The 21,316-nt window shown below is 38.4% G+C and overlaps 1 protein-coding gene across 1 annotated transcript; it reads right to left on the bottom strand.

The window, feature by feature from the left end:
- Positions 1-2,952: 2,952 nt before the first annotated feature.
- Positions 2,953-16,584, bottom strand: CHMP4B (charged multivesicular body protein 4B). The gene is made up of 5 exons (XM_007435729.4): positions 16,092-16,584; positions 6,952-7,129; positions 4,998-5,112; positions 4,473-4,599; positions 2,953-3,739 (listed from the first exon to the last, which is right to left on the bottom strand). The coding sequence occupies exons 1-5, from the start codon at positions 16,285-16,287 to the stop codon at positions 3,672-3,674; spliced, it is 684 nt and encodes a 227-aa protein (XP_007435791.1). The 5' UTR covers positions 16,288-16,584; the 3' UTR covers positions 2,953-3,671.
- Positions 16,585-21,316: the final 4,732 nt, after the last annotated feature.

Genomic DNA, 21,316 nt, shown 5'->3' with positions numbered 1-21,316 from the left:
TTTTCTGGATTTTTTCCCCCATTTTGTCTCTCATAGTTGAGGTATACCTATGATGCAAATTACAGGCCTCTCTCATCTTTTTAAGTGGGAGAACTTGCACAATTGGTGGCTGACTAAATACTTTTTTGCCCCACTATATATCAATTACAATTCTTATAGGTCTGGGATTCATAAAAAATCTCACACAGACTCTGTAACTAATTTTTTTCAGACTTCATTCAGGGCCTGCAATAAGGTGACAATCTTGAATGACAAAGAGATAATTATAGTAAATATATCAGAGAAAAAGAACCAAAGAATCAGCCACTGAAAATGGGTAACTCAGCACCATATTACAGCTACCCTCAATGCCATTATATCAAGACAACCATACAAAATTGCAGCTACTTTGAAACCCAAGAGACATATCTTAGTAACTTTTATTTTGCCTTCACCATGTGGTGCAAGTATATGGAGAGAAGAAGTACATCAATATAATAGTACATAATCTTCTTTCCTGAGAAAATGGGTTCATAATCCTGAGAGCCAGAACAGCAAAGAATGGGGGGGGGGGGACCCATGGAGATGAATATGGAGAAACAAGGGACATACAGTACTCAAATGCAATTGTGAAAAGGACGGTATGCAGACATCTCTTTAGCAATACCAAGAATGAAAGTAATCTGTTTTAGGGTTTTTAAAAATTGTAACCTGCTTCCAATAAAAACAAAGGAATGTTGTACTTCTGTTTCTACATATCAGAATATAAAGTTAAATTATAGCTTGGTAAAGTTTTCCAGTGGGGGTTGTGGCATACTAGAGAACAAAGAAACTGGCATGATTGGCCAGCATTAGGATTAAGTGTGATGCTTTGGGATTTGGTATCACTTTGGTAAAGATTAAACTCTTTTATGATATGTACATGAACACTCATTCAGTTTCATATAAAAGATGACATAACTCTAAAACATACAGTAGTGTGCAAAAGTTTTAGGCAGGTGTGAAAAAATGCTGTAAAGTAAGAATGCTTTCAAAAATATATATTGTAATTATGTTTATCAATTTACAAAATGCAAAGTGAACAAACAGAAGAGAAATCCAAATCAATATTTGGTGTGACCACCCTTCACCTTCAAAACAGCATCAAGTCTTCTAGGTACACTTGCACAGAGTTTTTGAAGGAATTCGGCAGGTAGGTTGTTCCAGACATCTTGGAAAACCAACCACAGATCTCCTGTGGATGTAGGCTGCCTCAAATCCTTCTGCCTCTTCATGTAATCCCAGACAGACTCGATGATGTTGAGATTAGGGCTCTGTGGGGACCTAACCATCACTTCCAGGACTCCTTGTTCTTCTTTACACTGAAGAGTTCTTAATGACATTGGCTGTATGTTTGGGGTCGTTGTCCTGCTGCAGAATAAATGTGGGGCCAATCACATGTCTCCCTGATGGTATGGCATGATGGATAATTATCTTTCCCTTATTTCTCAGCATTGAGGACACCATTGATCCTGACCAAATCTCCAACTCCATTTGCAGAAATGCAGCCCCAAACTTGCAAGGAACCTCCACCATGCTTCACTGTTGCCTGCAGACACTCATCCTTGTACCGCTCTCCAGCCCTTCGGCGAACAAACTGCCTCCTGCCATAGCCAAATATTTCAAATGTTGACTCATCAGTCCAGAGCACCTGCTGCCATTTTTCTGCATCCCAGTTCCTATGTTTTCATGCATAGTTGGGTTGCTTAGCCTTGTTTCCACACTGGAGGTATGGCTTTTTGGCCACAATTCTTCCATGAAGACTACTTCTGGCCAGACGCCTCCAGACAGTAGATGGGTGTACCTGGGTCCCACTGGTTCAGTTCTGTGCTGATGGCACTGCTGGACACCTTCCAATGTTGAAGGGAAGTAAGCATGATGTGTCTTTCATCTGCTGCATTAAGTTTCCTTGGCCAACCACTGCATTTCCAGTCCTCAATATTGCCCATTTCTTTGTGCTTCTTCAAAAGAGCTTGAACAGCACATCTTGAAACCCCAGTCTGCTTTGAAATTTTTGCCTGGGAGAGACCTTGCTGATGCAGTCTACCTACCTTGTGTCTTGTTGCTGTGCTCAGTCTTGCCATGGTGTATAACCTGTGACATGAAATTATCTTCTACAACCTCACCTTAGTAGCAGAGTTTGGCTGTTCCTCACCCAGTTTTAAGCCTCCTACACAGCTGTTTCTGTTTCAGTTAATGACTGTGTTTCAACCTACATATGAAATTGATTATCATTAGCACCTGCTTGGTATAATTGGTTATTCATACACCTGACTCTAATCCTACAAGATCCCTGACTTTGTGCAAGTGTACAAAGTGTGCAAGTGTAAGAATTGATGCTGGTTTGAAGCCAAAGGGTGGTCACACCAAATACTGATTTGATTTAGATTTCTCTTCTGTTCGCTCACTTTGCATTTTGTAAATTGATAAACATAAACAATTATAATATATATTTTTGAAAGCATTCTTACTTTACAGCATTTTTTCACACCTACCTAAAACTTTTGCACAGTACTGTATGTATATACAAACTGAAAAAAAATATTTTTTCTCATTAGTGTTATTATCAAGGAATTGTTTTTGATACAGCACCAATTTTCTCTTTAGACCTAGTTATGAAATCTCACATAGAAAGTAAGTTGAAAAGGTAGATAGGCAGATATTGTAAACTATCCAGAACACTTGAATCTCAAAACATTTCCAGCAATTCTGCTTAATTTTAAAACTTATTTGTTTCTAGCCCATTCTCTCTGAAGAACAAAAAACAAAGAAAACCAAAGTAGCTCGTGGGGAGATGCTTGGAATATCGATATTTCTATATCAAAGGTAGATTCTGAGAGAATGATGAGAACAACCAAGAAACAAACTGCAAGAATATCCAACAGGTTTTCCAAAGTTTTGTAATATAAACACAAATGAACACATCAGGCAGTATGAAAATCAATCAAATTATTTAATACAGTGCATCCATATTTAAAATAAATGTATGTTTGTTTCTGCATGGGTTATTGGTTGTCACAAATAGCAATTAACATCCAAGTGCTATATAGAAAATTGTACAGCTAGAACAGAAGTGTAAATTTAATCTACTTCCATAATAAAATAATTTATCATTCCAAATCCACTTCACCAATTAAAATGGGGAAAGTGACCAAGTTCAGTGTAGTGATGAGAGGCATTTCAATGCTGCCAATATAAATAAAGACCTTAAAGTACTAAAAGCCTAATGCATTTGTACATCTAAACATAGTAAGCCAATAATGGCTTATGATTTTTTATTTTGTAATGCTTTACAAGACTTCTAAAAATATTTCATTCAACTTAAGTTACCACTTTCACATCCCAAGTCTCAACATGGTCAGAATTCTGAAAGATGAGGATCCAGCAGTGGCACTACCAAAGTCCAGAAGCTGAATACTGGAATTTTGCCAATAACATTTATTATTTAAAGGAATTCAACATTCTAAATTACAGGCACCATCCTTGGAAACTTTTGCTTACTTTGTTCAGACCATGCTCTGTAGAATGTAATTTTCAGTTTTGGCCTTAAAGAAATAAAAGACCTTGCACTTAATGATGTCTCCCACGTATACATGCACCTTTAGCAACAGGTGACCGGTCCCAATTGTTTCTCCAGTTCACTACTGATGCAGTTACATGTTTTCAGCCCAGGCTTCAAGCTCTTTCATGTCATCATCCTCCTCCTCTTCTTTTTTCTTAGCTAGAAGCAGGACACAGTAGTACAGAATTAAGCATTTCATTTTCAATACTGATTTAATTACCACATAGAGTGCAAGATATAAAATCCTCTGTAAGTTAGAAAATGCATGAGATAGACTGCTATGCTGAATGAAATGACAAATTTATGCAAAAACTGGTGTTAAAATTAAGCGAAAATGTAATATGAAATTACACACATTGAGGAGAAAAAACCTGACAGGTGGTAATACTAGGTCTCGCTACTTGTACTATAATAAACCTTTTGTAAACCAGATATCACATCTAAGTTTAAGGTTATCCTCTTTTAAATATTATTCTTCCCCTCTCATAATTCTATGAGGAAGACTACCTGATACATCTTTAGACTAAACCTCCTCCCACTCCCATTTTAAGAACCATAGCATGGCACAAATACTACGCTATCTATGGAGAGTTTATATTCCAAGAACCATTTAATGGTATATACCTATCTTTTTGTTATATACCAGTCACAATTAGTAAGCTTGTCCTAATCTAGAATGTCCATGATGTGGTTTTTAACACTAATATGTATTTTTATTGTTCTATAAAGTTGTGATTGGAAAAGAGATCAGAAATTCCTACAAAATAAGCAAATTCTAAATGTATATATTGCAAGATTTAAAAAAATAAATAAATTATGCAAAATAGAGTATATATTAATATGTTTGTGCAGCAACCACATTTGTCATAAGACATCACTTTCCAACATTTACCAGGCTTTGAAGGTATAGCTATAGAGGGCACATTGGGTAATGGAACTGTCTCTGGACCACTGATTTCCAACAGGTTTTTATCCAATTCTTCCTGCTCTAGCTCCTCTAATTCAGCCATCAGTTCATCCTGTAATGGAAGGAGTAAGAAAAATTTATGATTGCTTGTGTTAGTATCTGTAATCACACTTACTAATATTATGGGGAAAATCGTTTTAATGTATCTATCAACCATTGGGTGCAACTGGGTCTTCTCAGAATCTCACCATTTTATTGATTGATTGATTGATTGATTGATTGATTTGGGCCCAACTCCAGAGTAACTCAGGGCAACTCCCAGTATAAAACAACAATATTTTAACAACAGTGGCTCTTAACAGTTGATCACATCATCCAGCCCAAAGTTTTCTAAACCTTCATAACAGACAACTCATGAATTAATACTCTGTCAATATTTTAAGTCACTGTGCTTCCTAACCACTATATGTCTGAAATAAAATTTAATTATTTTTAGTTGTTTATTCTTACCTCATCAAATTCTTCACCAATTCCTACAGGCTTGGAGATAGCGGTTGAAATTTCATCAGCTAACTCTTGCTGTTCTGCAATATCTTGCATGAGTTCATCTACTTTGTCAATATCCCTGTAAGAGACCAATTTGATAAGTTTCATCCACTCAGGTAACAACCTTGGAGATCAACAGAAATTACTAGGCAATTTTGTAAATATTAAGAAAAGGTATACTGAAATAATTTCAACACTGATTTAAATTAAGTGTCTCTTAATATTACACTTAACGTTTCATGAGGATGAGTTAATATATTTGTTTGCAACAAAATAAGGGATTAGTAAATATTGAACAAAATTATCCTATTGAGTAATGCTGTGTGTTAATAATTTCACAGTGCATTATAGTACTCAGGCACTAAGGGGATATCTGAATTCTAAGACTTGTGATCTGTTTTTCCTGAATTAAATATGAAATTAAAAAAAACTGATATAGAACATATGATTTCTTATTTATAACAACTTGGATAACTGGATAATTCCAATGGTCACTGTTTTCCAGACAATGGTAAAAATGGCTTCTACTAAGAACTTCTGTTATGGAACATGTGTGCTAAAAAAAAAGAGCGTATATAAATATGCAACTGTCTGTGTGTTTGTGTATGGGTGTGTGTATCAGCCTTGTTCCAATCACCTTCCAGATGAATTGGGATTATTATACTTGGCACTCCATCCTAGGTAGGAATTTCAGTTGCAGTCCCTTTACTTTCAGATAACATAACCTGGAAATCAGCCATAAATTCTCACATTATCATTCATAAACTCATCAATTTAAAATATCTGACTCACAAGGCAGCATTTAAAACAAGAACTTGATTATTGTAAAAATAACAACACATGAAAGAACTGGCAGATTCTAATAGTATTTCTGTTTTCTAAAATCCAGTTCATAAGGGTTAGCAGTTTATTCTTTCCAGCCAAAAGGAATATTGGAAAGAAATTATATAAAAGTTATATTATATATATACAACACACATATATATATATGTGTGTGTGTGTGTGTGTGTAAAATGGGGTAGGAGCGAATGGGATAGGATTTCGTCCCATTGTCTGACCATCATCATAACTCTCCAAAAAGTAAACCGAAAAGGATCAAATTAGGATGGCAGGGGAAAGAGAAGCTGGCAAAAGAACAATAGAGTTCAAAAGCAGATCAGGGTGCAGAGAAAAAAAAAAACATGAAAAATTCCCCAAATTCTTCCCTATAGAAGAAGTAATTGGGCAGCAGCTCAGAATAAGTCCCAGTTATACAATTCAAAGCAGACTGCATGCAGCCCATGTAGTATATTTGCACAGCACACACATACACACACAAAGCCAGCTTGGTGACTTTGGGCCACTCACTCTGTCTCAGCACAACCCACTTCACAAGCTTGTGGTTGTGGTTGTGGGGAAAATAGGAGGCAGGAGGATTAGGTATGTTGGCCATCTCGAGTTATATATATATTAAAAAGGTGGGATAAAAGTACAACAACAACAACAACAAGCCAAATCCAGTCTAAACATCTGGCTGGCTGTGTGACCAACCATCATCATCATCATCATAATACAGACATGGTATGTGACACACGCATAAAAAAAGATGCCTCTTCCTTGTCCCCCACCGCCGGCGACTCTTGGTAAAGAGGTTGGAATTAATTTCAGGAGGCACGGTATGCACGTGTTCCCTGCCTTGTTATGTTTGACAAGATTTCAAATTTGAAATAAATGATTCCGACGTTCAAACCAGCTTTTTCAAAGTAAAGTTACAGTATTATCTATGTGGAAGAAAGATCCTCCTCGCACTTGCTCCACCGTAAAAAACGTAATTACGCTTCACCGTCTCCTTTATAAATTAGCCCAGAGACACTGTAGCCCCACACCCTCGCTTTGCACTCACCCATCCAGAAAACCAGAATGGGAAAGGGCGTCTTACATGTTATCGTGAGCTGCTTTCATTGCCTTTGCAGCAAAGCCCATGTTCTTGAGCACTTCGGTGTTGGTGTTAGCATTTTCCAAGGCTTCCCTCTGGAACTCAATGGTGGAGAGTGTACCATCTATTTGAGCAAGCTGCTTCTCATACCTCTTCTTTCGTTTCAGGGCTTGGAGTGCAGCTGGACAAAAATAACACAAAGCACAACCGATACATGATGTGCATCTACGACTGGCTCTGCTAGAATGCTACCCAGAATATAAAACCACTTTAAATTTGGGCTCACAATGATTCCTATTTATTTTGTTTCAATCTTCAAAATTAACATGTGCTACCAACAACAGGTATCCTTTCCTAAGCAAATAAGTGTTATTGTAGCAAAGCACTTTATTTCTAAATCTAACTCCAGGATGACAACCCACCAGATCAGATATATAGCACTGACACCCTGATATATTCAGCCCATTTTTTTCAAGAAGACCTGTAAACTACCAGCTGATGAAAAGGAAGAAAACTTATTTAACATATATAAGAATGTTGAGGATAATAACTCTCTTCTAATGCACAACATTGGGATGATTTGGTTTCTTTCCCTCTCTTTCTACGAAAAAAAAAAAAGATAAATTATATGTCAATCAAATGAAAACATGGAAAGCTGTGGGAGAGGAGACCTAGGTCAATCAAATACCGTATTTTTCCAACAATAAGACGCCCCCATGTACAAGACAACCCCCACTTTTCCAACCCAAAATTAAAAAATCAGTATTTTAAAGATAGTGCAGAACACATTTTTATTTAGTAATTAGTTAATATTTACCTGATACACTCGGTGGGAGGAGGTCCAAACCATCTCTCTGCAGCTCTATTTTAAGGCTCTTTTGCATAACTGATTACATTCAAGCACGAGTGAAACTGCAGATAGCTTGTCTCTGCAAACAGCCTTCCTCTAACTGGTTTGTTCAGCATCAGCTGACGTCAGTTACATCAGGCTCGTGATTGGAGGAAGTCTGTTTGAGAGACAAGCTATTTCACTCGTGATTGGAGGCTAGCAATAGGAGGAAGCCTCTCTGCAGAAACAAAGTATGGGCAGTTTTGCAACCGCGCGATTCTCAGCTGACTTCCTTGAGTAAGACACCCTTCAATTTTTAGGGTAAGGATTTTAGAAAAAAGTATTGTCTTATAGTCGGAAAAATACGGTACCTTGGGACCAAGCTGCAAGGTAATCTGTTTCCAGAGGAAATCACAAAGAAAAAGCAAGGTAATGAAGTTCTCTCACTGCTTAAAACTGAGCCAGAGCATGGGAAGGAAGAGAGAAATTTGTAGAAAGGTGTTTCATCACTGTGCATTTTCAGAGGCTACTACTACTTCCATTACCCATTCAGGAAGCACTATATCACTGTGCATATGCTATAAGCCTAATTGGTTAAGAAGTAGCCACATGACCAGTCTATGCCCTCTACGAAGCTATATAATTTTTCGGGTTGGATTTGCTGTACCAGAAAAATTGTGTGATCAATTACCATGACAGTCACAATTTGAACTGGCATCTCCAATTTCAGTAGCTATATAAACAGGACAAAGAAGTTACTTTGCCCATTAAATCACACTTTTATCTTACCAGCAAATTATTACATATCTGCTGCATTTTGATTATGTGCCATTGAGTTGTTTTTGACTCCTAGCAACCACATAGATTTTCTCCATGACTTAGTACATTTTAAAGTATGTATTATACAACCCTTTGCATCTCAGCTATAGAAGCTATGATAAAATTAATCTTTAACTTTATGACATGCAAGTGGGAATAATTAGTGATGGACATGGAAGGTTGACTGAAAGAGTTCAACGCTAGTATATAAAATTAAGCTTAAATAAAATCATGTATTGCATTTCCTTTTGGAGTGATTAATGTCTCCTTTAGGTCAAGCTTGACACCTGGTAGCTTCATGGACATGTTTATGCAGTTTTTTTGGCAGCAGTACAGAAGTAGTTTATCACTGCCTTCTTGTACTTGTAGTTTTGAGATTATTTGCAGAGCTTGTAAGAATTAAATTCCTACAGAAATAGAAATTACACCAAAGTTCAAAGTCCTAAATAAAAATGAATGAAATTTAATAGCAATATAATTTTAACTTTTTTTTTTCTTTTGTCTGCGCTCAGTCATTATTGACCCTGCAGTGACTGCTTGGACAAGTCCTTGCAGTTTTCAAGGCAATTGTTTCGGAAGTGGTTTGCCAGAGCCTCCTTCCTAGAGCAGAGCCCAGCTGGCTAGCACAGGAGGCGGGGTTTCCGTTGCTTCGTGCCCTTTTTGGGCGAGCGCAGTTTCGCGCTTACCAGCAACTGCTCCCGACTCCCGTGCAAGCGCCGCCAGCATTTTTCCTCTCACCGGAGTGAGAGTACCCATTTATCTACTCACGTGAGTTTTCGATCTGTTGGGTTGACAGGAACTGGGGAGGAAACAGGAGCTCACCCTGTTTAGCACGAAGGCTGGACTCGAACCGCCGAAGCGTCAGCCATTTCTGGCCGGCAACTTTCAGCGTCATTAAGCCGCTACTTATTTCAAGAAGTAAAATCAAAACCAATATTTAGAAATCTTCTATATCTAGCAACCTCTGTGACTGCTGGAATTTGAGCTCTTTTCATCTATAAAACATTTAAACTATACATCAGGTATTAGAGGAAGACAACTGCCAGGAAGAAATAAGTAATCACTAATACTGCCCCCACTACTCCAGCTACAATATTCATGTACAAAGACACTGAAGGAGGAAAGTCTAAGGTATGGTTTTTGGCTACCATAGACTAATACAGCTCTCCTACAATGTCTGTAATGAAAAGCACTAAATTCAGGTGGATTGACTTGAAATCCATTATACAGATAGTCCTCGCTTACCGACTGCTCTTTCAGCAACTGTCTGAACTTATGACAGTGCTGAAAAAGGAGATTTATAACCGTGGTCCTTGAAATTGTGGCCGTCACAGCATCCCCATGGTCGTGTGATTGTGATTCGGGCATTTGGAAACCGGCAAGCATTTATGACAGTTACAGCATCCCACAATTACATGATCGCCATCTGCAACCTTCACAACCAGCTTCTGACAAGCAAAGTCAATGGGGAAGCTGGCAGGAAGTCTTAAGTTGCAGCCACGTGACACTGTGTTTAATGACCCACAGTGATTCACTTAATGACCACAGTGGAATTGATGTCATAAGTCAGTGTGGTCACGTGATGTTTCACCTTACGACGTCACTTAGCAACGGAGTTGCCAGTCCCAATTGCGGTCAGTGAGAACTACTTATAATGTACCAAGAAACTGGCAGAGATACAATTAGATATCACCTTCTAACTGAATGCAAACAACATGACATCATTCCTAAAAGATTAAAAGTGAAGAATCCTCTATAGTTGACATACTTCGCAGGCTACAACAAAAGCTTATGTTACATCCTCACTAGGAAACTCCAAAACTAATCAACATTCTTTACAAAAACAAATGTTAATCACTAATGCAATCTCTACCTGAAACTACAACCACATCAGACCTTCACCAAGGCAAAACTCCTCAATACTACAGAACTCACCTCCTTAAAAAAAAAAGAAAAAGAAAAACTATCCAAGCTTCTACAAACCTCTACTCACCACAATGGGAGGGCCCCACAGACCCCTCCCAAAACTATCCAACCACGCGCTCAGTCAAGACGAAGAGTCCATTCTTTCATGTGGCTTATCCTTTTGCCCCACTAAACCTACACAAAATATACAACTCTGTGCTTTTTTCACCACCCGAGAGTTAAGGAGTACCTTCAAGGCAAGAAACAAGACATAGATATACAACCATCATGAATTCAACACATCCTGGAACAACACACAAATACAGATCACACCAAATCTCAAATACATATTAAAAATACTGCATGAATGTAACATTAAATTGGATTTCTACACTGAATGCTTACGACAAGCTCAAGCCACAATCATCAGTTAAAAAACAAACAAAACTCCCCTTATGCAATAATCTCAGCAGGACAGAACTTGATGCTCCAAGATCTCCAGAACTATAATGACATTATAATCAAGCAAGCTAAGAAAAGTTATAAGGTGGATTATGTCATAGAAGCCCAGGAGAAGCAACTCTCCAATACCACATTCTACTAACTTCTATCCTCAGATCCCACAGCAACATACAAGAAAGAACTACACAATCTAATGAAAGAATTTCCTAAGGATATACAAGACTATATCCATATAGAAACAACCCAGAAACCCCAGCTAGGCATTTCTACCTAATTCTCAAAATACATAAACCAGGCAATCTGGGTAATCCCATTGTCACAAGCACTGGAACTATCACAGCTGCAATATCAGATATCATGAACTCTGTATTTAGACCTTATGCCAGCAGCACTCCTGGCCATATAAGAGGCATCACAGATTTACTAAAAGGCTGAAATTCATTGGCAACCTCCCTAACACCATTTTAGCTACCATGGACATTGAGTCATTATACCCAACATCCCCCATAAAAATGGATTTCAACATCAGGAGCATAATCAGTGATGTCAATAAAGCACATCTTGCCATTAGACTGTATGACTTTGTTCTCACCCACAACATAACCTGTATCTGTAAATCACTGGCACACACATGGCTTCACAATATGCCAACAACTTCACGGCTGACCTAGAACAACGCTTTCTCAAATTTTACACCCTGAAGCCTCTGCTTTACTTGCGATTCACTGATGGGATATTCATCTGGACCATGGAAAAGAATCTCTCATCAAATTCTATAAAAATCTTAACAATTTCCACCCCACCATCAACCTTAGTCTTCACATAGAACAAGTCCACTTCCCTGACATCACAGCAAAGCTACACAATGGACACACAAATACCATGTTATTCAGGAAACCTATACCTTGTCATGCATAGCTACATGCTTCCAGCTTCCATCCAGAAAACACCACCAAGTATTGTCTATAAGTAGAATCTATGCTACAAATGCATAGATTCTAGTTATAGACCGCTGGCCTACTTGACAGAGATGCTCAACTGATGGAATTAAACCAGGCTTTCAGGAGACTGAACTAGCCAATGAAATCAATAAGCAAATCAATAAAGTCAAATCAATTCCCAGGGAAGACCTATTAAAAGACAGAGCAAAAAACCAGAACAGAACATCATTGGTTGTCACTGCAGCTCACAGCTAAAGCCACTCAAATACATTTATTAATAAACTACAAGCCATACTGGATAATGATACTGCACTTTCTCAGGCACTGGGTGACAGCCCATACTTGCATACAAGCAACCATCTAACCTGAAGTAGATTCTCACAACAAACAACAAAACAATGATATTAAACATGGAAACCAGACCTTGCAACAAATCCAATGTCTACTTTGTCCCTCTATCATAGAATCATAGAGTGGAAGGGATCTTATGTCCAACCCCCTGCACCCTGCAGGATTCACTATACCATTCCTTGTAGATGACTATTCAGTCTGTATGAAAACCTCCAATGAAGGGGAAGAAACAACTCCATGCAGTAACCTATTCCACTGATTGACAGCTCTTACTGTCAAGAAGTTCTTCCTAATGTCTAATTTGTATCTACAGTACATCATTGACGTTTCATCCTATTAGTTCTAGTCTTACCCTCTGGAGCAAGTGAGATTAAGTCTGAACCCTCTACAATGTGACAGCCCTTCAAATATTTGAACACAAACATGATGTCCCTTCTCAACCTTCTCTTCTGCAAGGTAAACATATCTAGATCTTTTAACCATTCCTTGTAGGACTTGGCTTCCAGTTCCAGTCCTTTCACCATCCTGGTAGTCCAATTTATCAATGTCTTTTTTAAACTGGAATGTGCAGAACTGAATATAGTACTCCGGTAAGGTCTGACCAAGGCAGAGTAGGATGGGAATAATTACTTCCTGCAATATTTTGCCTTACACCAAAACACTATCACAAGTCCAAACAACTTCATACACACAGCACCTTCACATGCTCTTCCTCTAACGTAATATACGTCATGATCTGCAAACAATACCCCTCTCAATTCTATGTAGAACGAACAAACCAGTTTTTATGCGAAAGAATTAATGGACACAAGTTTGACTTAGAACTCAAAACAAGGACAAAATAATACCAGGGCACCTGGCACCTACACTGCAGGTTCTTTGTTTTGAAACTTTACTGGCACAATTGAAATTGCTGAACATCAAAAAGATTCAGGCCATCTCAGAACGCCTCAACAAAAACATGGATTTTTAACACATTACAACTATTAACTGATTAGGTATTCATGATCTCTCTAACATATAACCTATACAGTATTGCAAAACCACTCCATTTTCCTTGCCTCTCATCCCAATATAAATCGTACATCAGTTCAGCCACACCATCCATTTGACAAAATGAACTGTAGTTCTATTGCCTTCTAATACACTTTGTAAGTCTGAAAAGATACCAGACTCTTGATTCATGTACAAACAGTAGGCAAAATGATGAAGTGGTTAAGGTGTTGTTCTAGGCCTGGGGAAATCCAGGTCAAGTTCACCTTCAGTTATGGAAGTTCACTGGGTGATTTGAGCCACTTGCTATCTCTCAAGCCTAGCCTACTTCACAGGATTGTTGGTATGGGAAAAAATGGAGGAGGAAGTGCTGTGTCTGCTGCCTTGAGCTCCTAGAGGAAAGGCAGAATTTATAAATTTAACAAATCATGAAGTACAATTAAATGTCTTACTCTAAGCCCAATAAGTAATATTTAATAACAGGTAACTTTCATTATTTTCAGATTTACTTAAGTAAAAACATTATATGTTGTAGCACTTTACCATCAAGTGCGTGTGTGTATGTGTGTGTATAAATACAGATACAGATATAGATACACACACACACAATCTCTCTCTCTCTCTCTCTCTCTCTCTCTCTCTCTCTATATATATATATATATATAATATACATATAATCTATATATTCGCGCACACATACAGGTAGTCCCCAGTTTAAGAGCCCAAGGCCTGTTCTTAACTCAAATTTATATATGAGCCGGAACAGTATTACTGTACAATACTGTATAAGTAGAATTGTGCAATGAACTCAAATCATTGAGTATTTAACTCGAGTTTTGCTACAATAGACTCCATTCTTAACTATGGGTCATCTGTAACCCAGGCATTCTTAACCCAGGTACTACCTGGATATAGTTTTTGAAAAGCTTAGTTATTAAACTTTCAAAAGTTACTGTGGTCTTTTCAAGAACTCAGTAAGGTAGGTAAGTATTATATTGGAAAAAGAGGGTAAGTAAGTCTCAGCTGACCAATGAGATTCAAAAGTACTTCTTGATTTATAGTTCAATTTCTTAACTGTCAATAAATCATTACAGAATAAAATGTAATGTAAAAAACTGAAGCTACAATGCCAAACCATTTTTCCAGATTAATAAACCAAATAATTCTAAATTATTCACTAATTAATCAAATAATACTATGATCTGAGAACAGCATTTTCCTAATGTCACAGATGTAAATGTTGGTCATGGAAACAGTGTAAAAATATAAAGAAATTGTAAGGAATGTAAACAGATCATAGATATAGAAATGCAAAGATACATGTTTTGATATCACTATAAAGAGACTCTATTTCTTAAGTACCATGTGGAAGGAAGTAACACAAATTATTAATACCAAACAGCCCCAGCCAACATAATAGCTGATCTTTGATTTATACCTTTACTCTATACCTCAAACATAATGACCTTTAACAGGTAGTTAACCTGGAACATGACCTCAATGAGGAAATAAAATGTCTGCACTGGACATACAGGTAGTCCTCAATTTAAGAATGAGTTCTATTCCCAAGGTCTGTCCTTAAGTTGAATTTGTATGTAAGCCGGAACAGTATTATTGTATAATATTGTATAAGTAGCATTGTGTAATTAGCCTGAACCACTGTGTATTTAACTCAAATTCTGTACAATAGGCTCCGTTCTTAACTATGGGTTGTCCTTAAACCGGCCATTCTTAACCTGGGGACTACCTGTAGACATAATACTGGACAAGCGATCATAACTAACTGAAATATGTTGATTTCAATTTCACCAGTATGATTGGACTCAACTAATCAATGTGAAATTAACTTGCAGGTCATTCTTACAAAGCCACAGAATCCATGTAGGCCTCAAATAGGAACAAGGAGGCAACCCAAGTTGAGCAGAGGCATAGAAAATATATGATTTTACATGAATCCAAAGCATTTCCTTAGTATCCCACTCAGGTTATTCCACCGCCTGATCTCAATATCATAGCATAAGTTAGTCTGGGAGGGAAAGGAGGGAAAGATATAAGTTGTTATTGGCAAGAATTGGAATAGGCAAATTAATAACTTAAATTTGCATGTACACTTAAGAATTAATATGGTCAAAAAATGAGATGCCACCAATGCTAACAGAAGAGGCAATCACTTGAAAGCATTATAAAATGGTTTATTACATATATCTGAAAGATTCTGAAAATCCAAAGTGTTTTTTTCAGTATACTAGTAAACCTATAACTCCACACAATACTCCCCAGATACCTGTGGTGCCTTGGATGCTACTGGAGGGGAGGGGAGAAAAGGAAGTCCCTTCAAAATTCTTTGGACACCCAACACTCAAGATGCTATTGCGATGGGAACCAAAGAACCATTCCAAGCAGGGTACTTTTCATTAAGAGAGTTGTCCCTTGCAACCAAGCATCTTAAGGGCTGCCCCCTGAATCATGGATTTCAGACACAAAATACAGTAGAAACTTGTCTCAAACATTTTGCTCTTCTGTGCTGATGTGTGTACATTTTACTTCTTTGGCAATCTTCCTCAATTGCACCCATTCCCTCACATAACTTTTGAGGCCAAAGGGGAAGGGGGAGCTGAAGAAAGCCCACCATGTCCGCAATTCTGAATCTACCTACAGATGCACAGGATTACTCCCGAGTAGATACGCAGCATGCTACTGATCAAGGTCCACCTTTACTATCCGCTCGCTTGCAAGTCCAAGGAGCATCTTTCCCACCTCGAGCTCATCTCATCCGAGTCCACCCACAACCACGAGGTGGGATTCTCCCGTCGCCCCGACCAGCCGGACTGACCCCCGCTCACCGCGCTTATTCTTGGTGCCGTGTTTGCGGGCCGCCAGCAGCTCTTGCTCGATCTTCTTTTCCAGGAATTCCTGCTTCTTACTCAGCAAGTCCTCGGTCTCTTTAAGCCGCTGGATGGCCTCCTGGGGAGAAGGCCCCTTCCCCCCGCCTTTCTCCCCCGGGCCCATCCCGAACAACTTCCCCAGCAGCCCGGACATGGCTGGACCTTGCGCGAGGAAAGCGACCACCCGCGAACCCCAGCCGGGGCGAAGTAAGGAAAAGGGGAAGGGGAGTCTCCGGAAGACGCTGGCTGCTCCCGAGCTGCTGAGGTAGAAGCGGCGGCGAAAGGTGGATCCTGCGGTCCCCTCCTGCCCGCGAACCGTCAGCCGGGTTAGTTGCCCGCACAGGCCCGAGCCCCGACACTGACCACTCCCTTACACGAGCCCCCGGCTGCGCGTCAGCCCGAGCTGCCCACTGACTGACTCACGGCCCGGAGTAGAACTGCCCACGATCCCATCACGTCACTTCTGGAGCTATGGCAACAGCGGTAACCCCGCCCATCTCCGTCTTCCCCTCGGCTCAGTGGGTGTAAATAACTCGCAAAGGGTGCCGGGAGTTGTAGTGTTGCTGGAGGAGGGATGTTCTTGCCTAAATGTGCGTAAACATGCTCTCGTTTTGTCGGTTCCTGGGGGAGTTGTTGCAGTATTTTCATCTGCAGAAATCACTGATTAGTAACCTGTTTTTTATGTATAAATTTTGAAACCCTCAATTTATGCAGCATCCAGATTTCACAACAACATAAATAGCGTGCTTTAAAGAGTTTTTTTAAAGGTGTTTGTTTAAAAGACCTGTGTCATTTTTCTGAGGCTTAAATACCATTTTAAAAAGAAAGAAAAGAAAACGGATGTTTATGTCTTGGTGCCCTTGCTTACTGTGCATCTTTTCTAGGCTGTTTCATTGGCTTTAATGCAAGTGTTTCAAAATATGCGATCTTGCCCATTCCATTGGACTATCACATGGAGTATCAGAATTATGTATCTTTTTAATCTCTTAGTTTTGAATCAACAAAGGACCTTTGTGTTGGCCTGTTGTAATGTTCTGCCATCAACTCTGCTTCAGACTTAGAGATCAAAATGTTCCTTCATTGAGTTTACATCCCTATGTGGTTCAGCTGAAATAAAAAACGATAACCCATGACTGGAGAAACACATTATCCAATGCTATCTATTCTGTGGTCTGATGAGTTTTATGTATGTTTTTATGTATCTGTTTTTTTTTTGTTCTGTCAAACCATATGCCAGTGGAAAATTAGCTATGTTTTGAACTATTCCTTCTACAACTCATCAAATGATTAAATAATCAAATTGCTAATTATTTTGTGTTTTGTATTATTGATGTTTGCAGAATAGTTTGCTGATTTTAAGTTATTTTGCCTATATTCACTATATCTCTTTTTTCTCTACATCTTTTTTGATGAGAACTTCATCACCATTATTGACCTTACCACCAGACAAATGCAGCAGATTTATCCTTCATATTACTTCAAATGCTTTCCAGTTGGTTTTTGTCTCTTTCTCTGTATGTTTTTTTGGGAGGGAGATGGAATTTAGAAGAAATTCTTGTAGACATTGGGTAGAAACGGGATGCTTGAAGTCTTGAATATGAAAAACATCCTTCTTCAGCCTGGCATCCTCCAGTTATGTTGGCACTGCTCCTCCCAGAATCCCCAGTCAGATAACTAGAAATGTAGAGGGCACAGGGTTAGGGAAACCCATGGTAGACAACCTTCCAGGTTTGCTTCTATTCCTACTCCAAGCACCATCAAGGTAGAATAATGTTCATATTAATGACATATATACAGATCAAAACACCATCTATCACAGCATTTTACTTCCCATATCTGGCACTGTCAACTACATGCCTTCAAGTACAGTAGTTCATAAGCAAATCATGAAGACAGTACTCCTCCCTTTCTAAGACATTGCAGCAGTTGATATTCAGCGACATAAAGATCTCATTCACACATTGAACTAAGCCTTAAGTTTACAATGGTTTACTGATAATATACAAAACCATAAACCATGATTTATAAACCACAACTAAGTTTTCATATGATACCAAGCCAAAAACAAAATTTGCCCATTCAATTGCCTCTAATCTTGAACTTGGTATCAAAACTATAACTGAAAAATAGTTATTGTAACATTACTTATTCCTGCAAGACAGAGGTAGTTGTGAAAGAGAAAAATGACCCCAAATGCTCTCTGCTAACTTCCTAGTGCCCCAGCTGATGGTACTGTTTCCTTACAAATCCAAAAGGCAGAGGTGCCACAGCCATGGGCTAAGTTGGCAAGATGTAACCCACTATTTTCCAGATCTTTGAATCAGCTCTCACAATCACTTGCAACTAGCATGCTGGTTAATATTAAAGTCCAAAACATATGAAAACACTAGTGTAAGTTGTTTCTACTAGGCAATGGACTACCTACCACAAGGCCAAAAATAGGGCCAGATTTACCTTACCCACAGCAAGGTTGAAATAGCTCATGGGCCTGTTCTTTTTAGTGTCAGGAAAAGGAAAAAATTGGCCCAAATGGGACTGGTTCTTTTCTTCTCAAGTTGATTAAGGGGGATGATATAAAGGATCAAGTACTGAAATACCCATCATGGTGCAGTATATAATTGTATTTTAAAACATTTTAATCTATAATGTAATGCATTTTAAAAATTCATTTTACAAAAGAGGATTGGGTATAATCTGATACTAGTAATAACTCAGGCTGAATGTGTTTGGTCTTCAACCTCCATCTTGGGGCTGACTTTGACTTGTAGACCTCATACTCATAGCTGAAACATTTGATTTGATTTTGGACCTCTTGTTCTTCCCCAATCCCATTTTTGTAAGATTGCATCTGGAGAACTCAAAAGCATGCACATTCCTGTGTGTCATTTTGGTCAGTCCTAATAACAGTATTGCCAACTATGGATGTTAAAATAGTGAGGAGGATTGGAGTATCTTTCCAATAACAAGATGTAGCTGGGACTTTGGGGGGGATTATTAATATAGCACATGATGGAGGGTAATTGTCTATAATATGGAGAAAACAAATAGAGAAAAATATTCTAATAGCTCTTTCAAAAGATTGGAAGACTTAAGGAATGGATTTGCAATCCATTTCAGAGGAACAGATGTAATGCTTCCCCCAAAGCAGACATTGCCACAAGACTTACCGATCACTGCTAGTTTACATGGTTTTAATTCCAAGAGATTGTATCTCTGTATATCTTGGATGACCAGATATTGTAGATACAAATAACAGGGGAGATTTGCACTTACTATTTCCCTTAGGCTGATGAACAGCTACCCTATCATGATAAAGGATTGAAAATGCCACTTCAAAAAGACCTAAAGTAAAAAAAGAATGCTCCATGGCCAGCTAGACTAGCCTTGCTTTCCACAAATAACTTCATCAGAAGACAACTGCAGTGAAACAACAGGATTATAATAACCACAAAATTATACTGTTAATGTTAGCAAGGTAATCAAGAAAAAATATATAAAGTTCTTTTTCTGTCACTATGGAATAGCACCCAGCAAATGTTACTCAAACTTACCAGGGGGAAAAAAAAGTAGAAAAACATTTTCATTAAAGAAGCCCCAGTGAACTGCACGACTGACAAGAATTATGCAATTTCTGAGAATCTGTAATCTTGGAAGGGAGATAATTTAGTGAATTAGCTAGTTTTCATTCTGTGACATAATGAATTTTGTTGTGCAAGAAGGTGACATGATTTGAACCATACATGGAAAGTGAATAAACCTTTTCAATGACTGGATTAAATTACTGGAGAGTTGCATGAAAATGTAAAATAATGTTCTATTGACAGAATATAGACTAAGCTTTTGATGAATGTATTTTCAAATCAGGAGTAGCTTTCAATTTCAGGTAGGTATCTGCCAAACAAAGTTTAAAAATCTATTAAAAACACTGGCTTCACAATTTCACATAGTAAATAATACTATATTTAAGCTATACATGGGGGGGGGGGTGTTTCTTATCAGAGAAGTACACAAACACACAACCCCCACCCTCAAAGTGTAACTCAATCCTATTGCTGCTCCTCCTGCACCATTAACTTAGAAAACAAATTTCTGTTATGTGTGCTTGGGGAAGAGGAATTAACAAGTTAGGTATCCAAATCACGTGTTAAATGTTGTATTTGAAAGCAGGCCTCCACTAGCAATGACGACATGGACATTATCACTACCACTTGGCCAGGCCCTATATCAACTTTTGGAGATCCTCTCCTTGGGCAATATGCTGTCAGAACCCCTCCCCGCATACCAAACTGAGGCTACTTTCTTCTGGCCAGTCATAACTACCCATTCATTTGCTTTTGCTCTGTTGATCCAATTTACCAGGTGGAAGGTAAGTGAAGGCTACTGCTTTTCCTCCATTGGCACTGTAATTCCTAAACCAGTGACAAGGAAGAAATAGTGGGATGGATAAGTCTTTGAGAATTAGCAATATATCTTCCACTGAAGAGTAGATCTAGGGTGGTGTCCAACCAACTATCAAGCCTGCAAAGAAGACTGTTCATCTAAAGCAAAGAAGACTGTTCATCTCCCAACCAGGTGACCTCCAGATGTTTTGAATTTCTTCTCTCTGCATTGGAGAAAATTATACTTTGGACACATTATGCAAAGACTTAGCTCTCTTGAGAAGTCTAAATGCTGCTCAAGTTGGAAGGAAAGAGAAAATGACTAGGAGCAAGGTGGATGGACTCAATTACAGCAGCAATGGGTATGTTATGAAAGACCTGAAAGTCCAGGTCAAGGACAAATCATCCTGGATAAAATGTATGTTGTCACTAGGAGTCAACCCTAACTTGATGGCACATAATAAATTGAGAAATCAACATTGGAAAAAGCTGGAACACAATTTTACCACATGGTTTCTGTTGAGCTTCTTCAGAATTAATGTGCAACAATGTGAAGAAACCTGGATTTAAGCAGTTTAGGGCTCTTCTAAGAAGGAAGATACATTGGGTTTAACATGCACTTTTCAGTCCTTCCCTAATCATATTAGCATTTGTTCTTGAAAAATAAGGATATTGCTTGCAATACAGATTGGCTTTATCACTTATGCTGGGAGTACCACCTCGGTTTTAGGAGAAATCCACAGGCAAACTACTGCAGCTAAAACTTTGCAACACATTGGCAATTTATGTCACTTCTCTGTATTA

Source organism: Python bivittatus, unplaced genomic scaffold, assembly GCF_059951505.1.
Source record: "Python bivittatus isolate LINGU-HERP-01145 unplaced genomic scaffold, Pbiv_v1 ctg000700_np1212, whole genome shotgun sequence".
Classification (NCBI taxonomy): domain Eukaryota; kingdom Metazoa; phylum Chordata; class Lepidosauria; order Squamata; family Pythonidae; genus Python; species Python bivittatus.
This window is presented reverse-complemented; position numbering and strand designations above follow the sequence as displayed.

Coding starts and splice junctions, on each gene's coding strand:
- CHMP4B (XM_007435729.4), bottom strand. CDS start 16,287: ATGTCCGGGCTGCTGGGGAAGTTGTTCGGGATGGGCCCGGGGGAGAAA. Junction 7,130..16,091: donor CGGCACCAAGAATAAGCGCG/GTGAGCGGGGGT, acceptor ATTTTTGTCCAG/CTGCACTCCAAGCCCTGAAA. Junction 4,600..4,997: donor TTGGTGAAGAATTTGATGAG/GTAAGAATAAAC, acceptor CTTCCATTACAG/GATGAACTGATGGCTGAATT.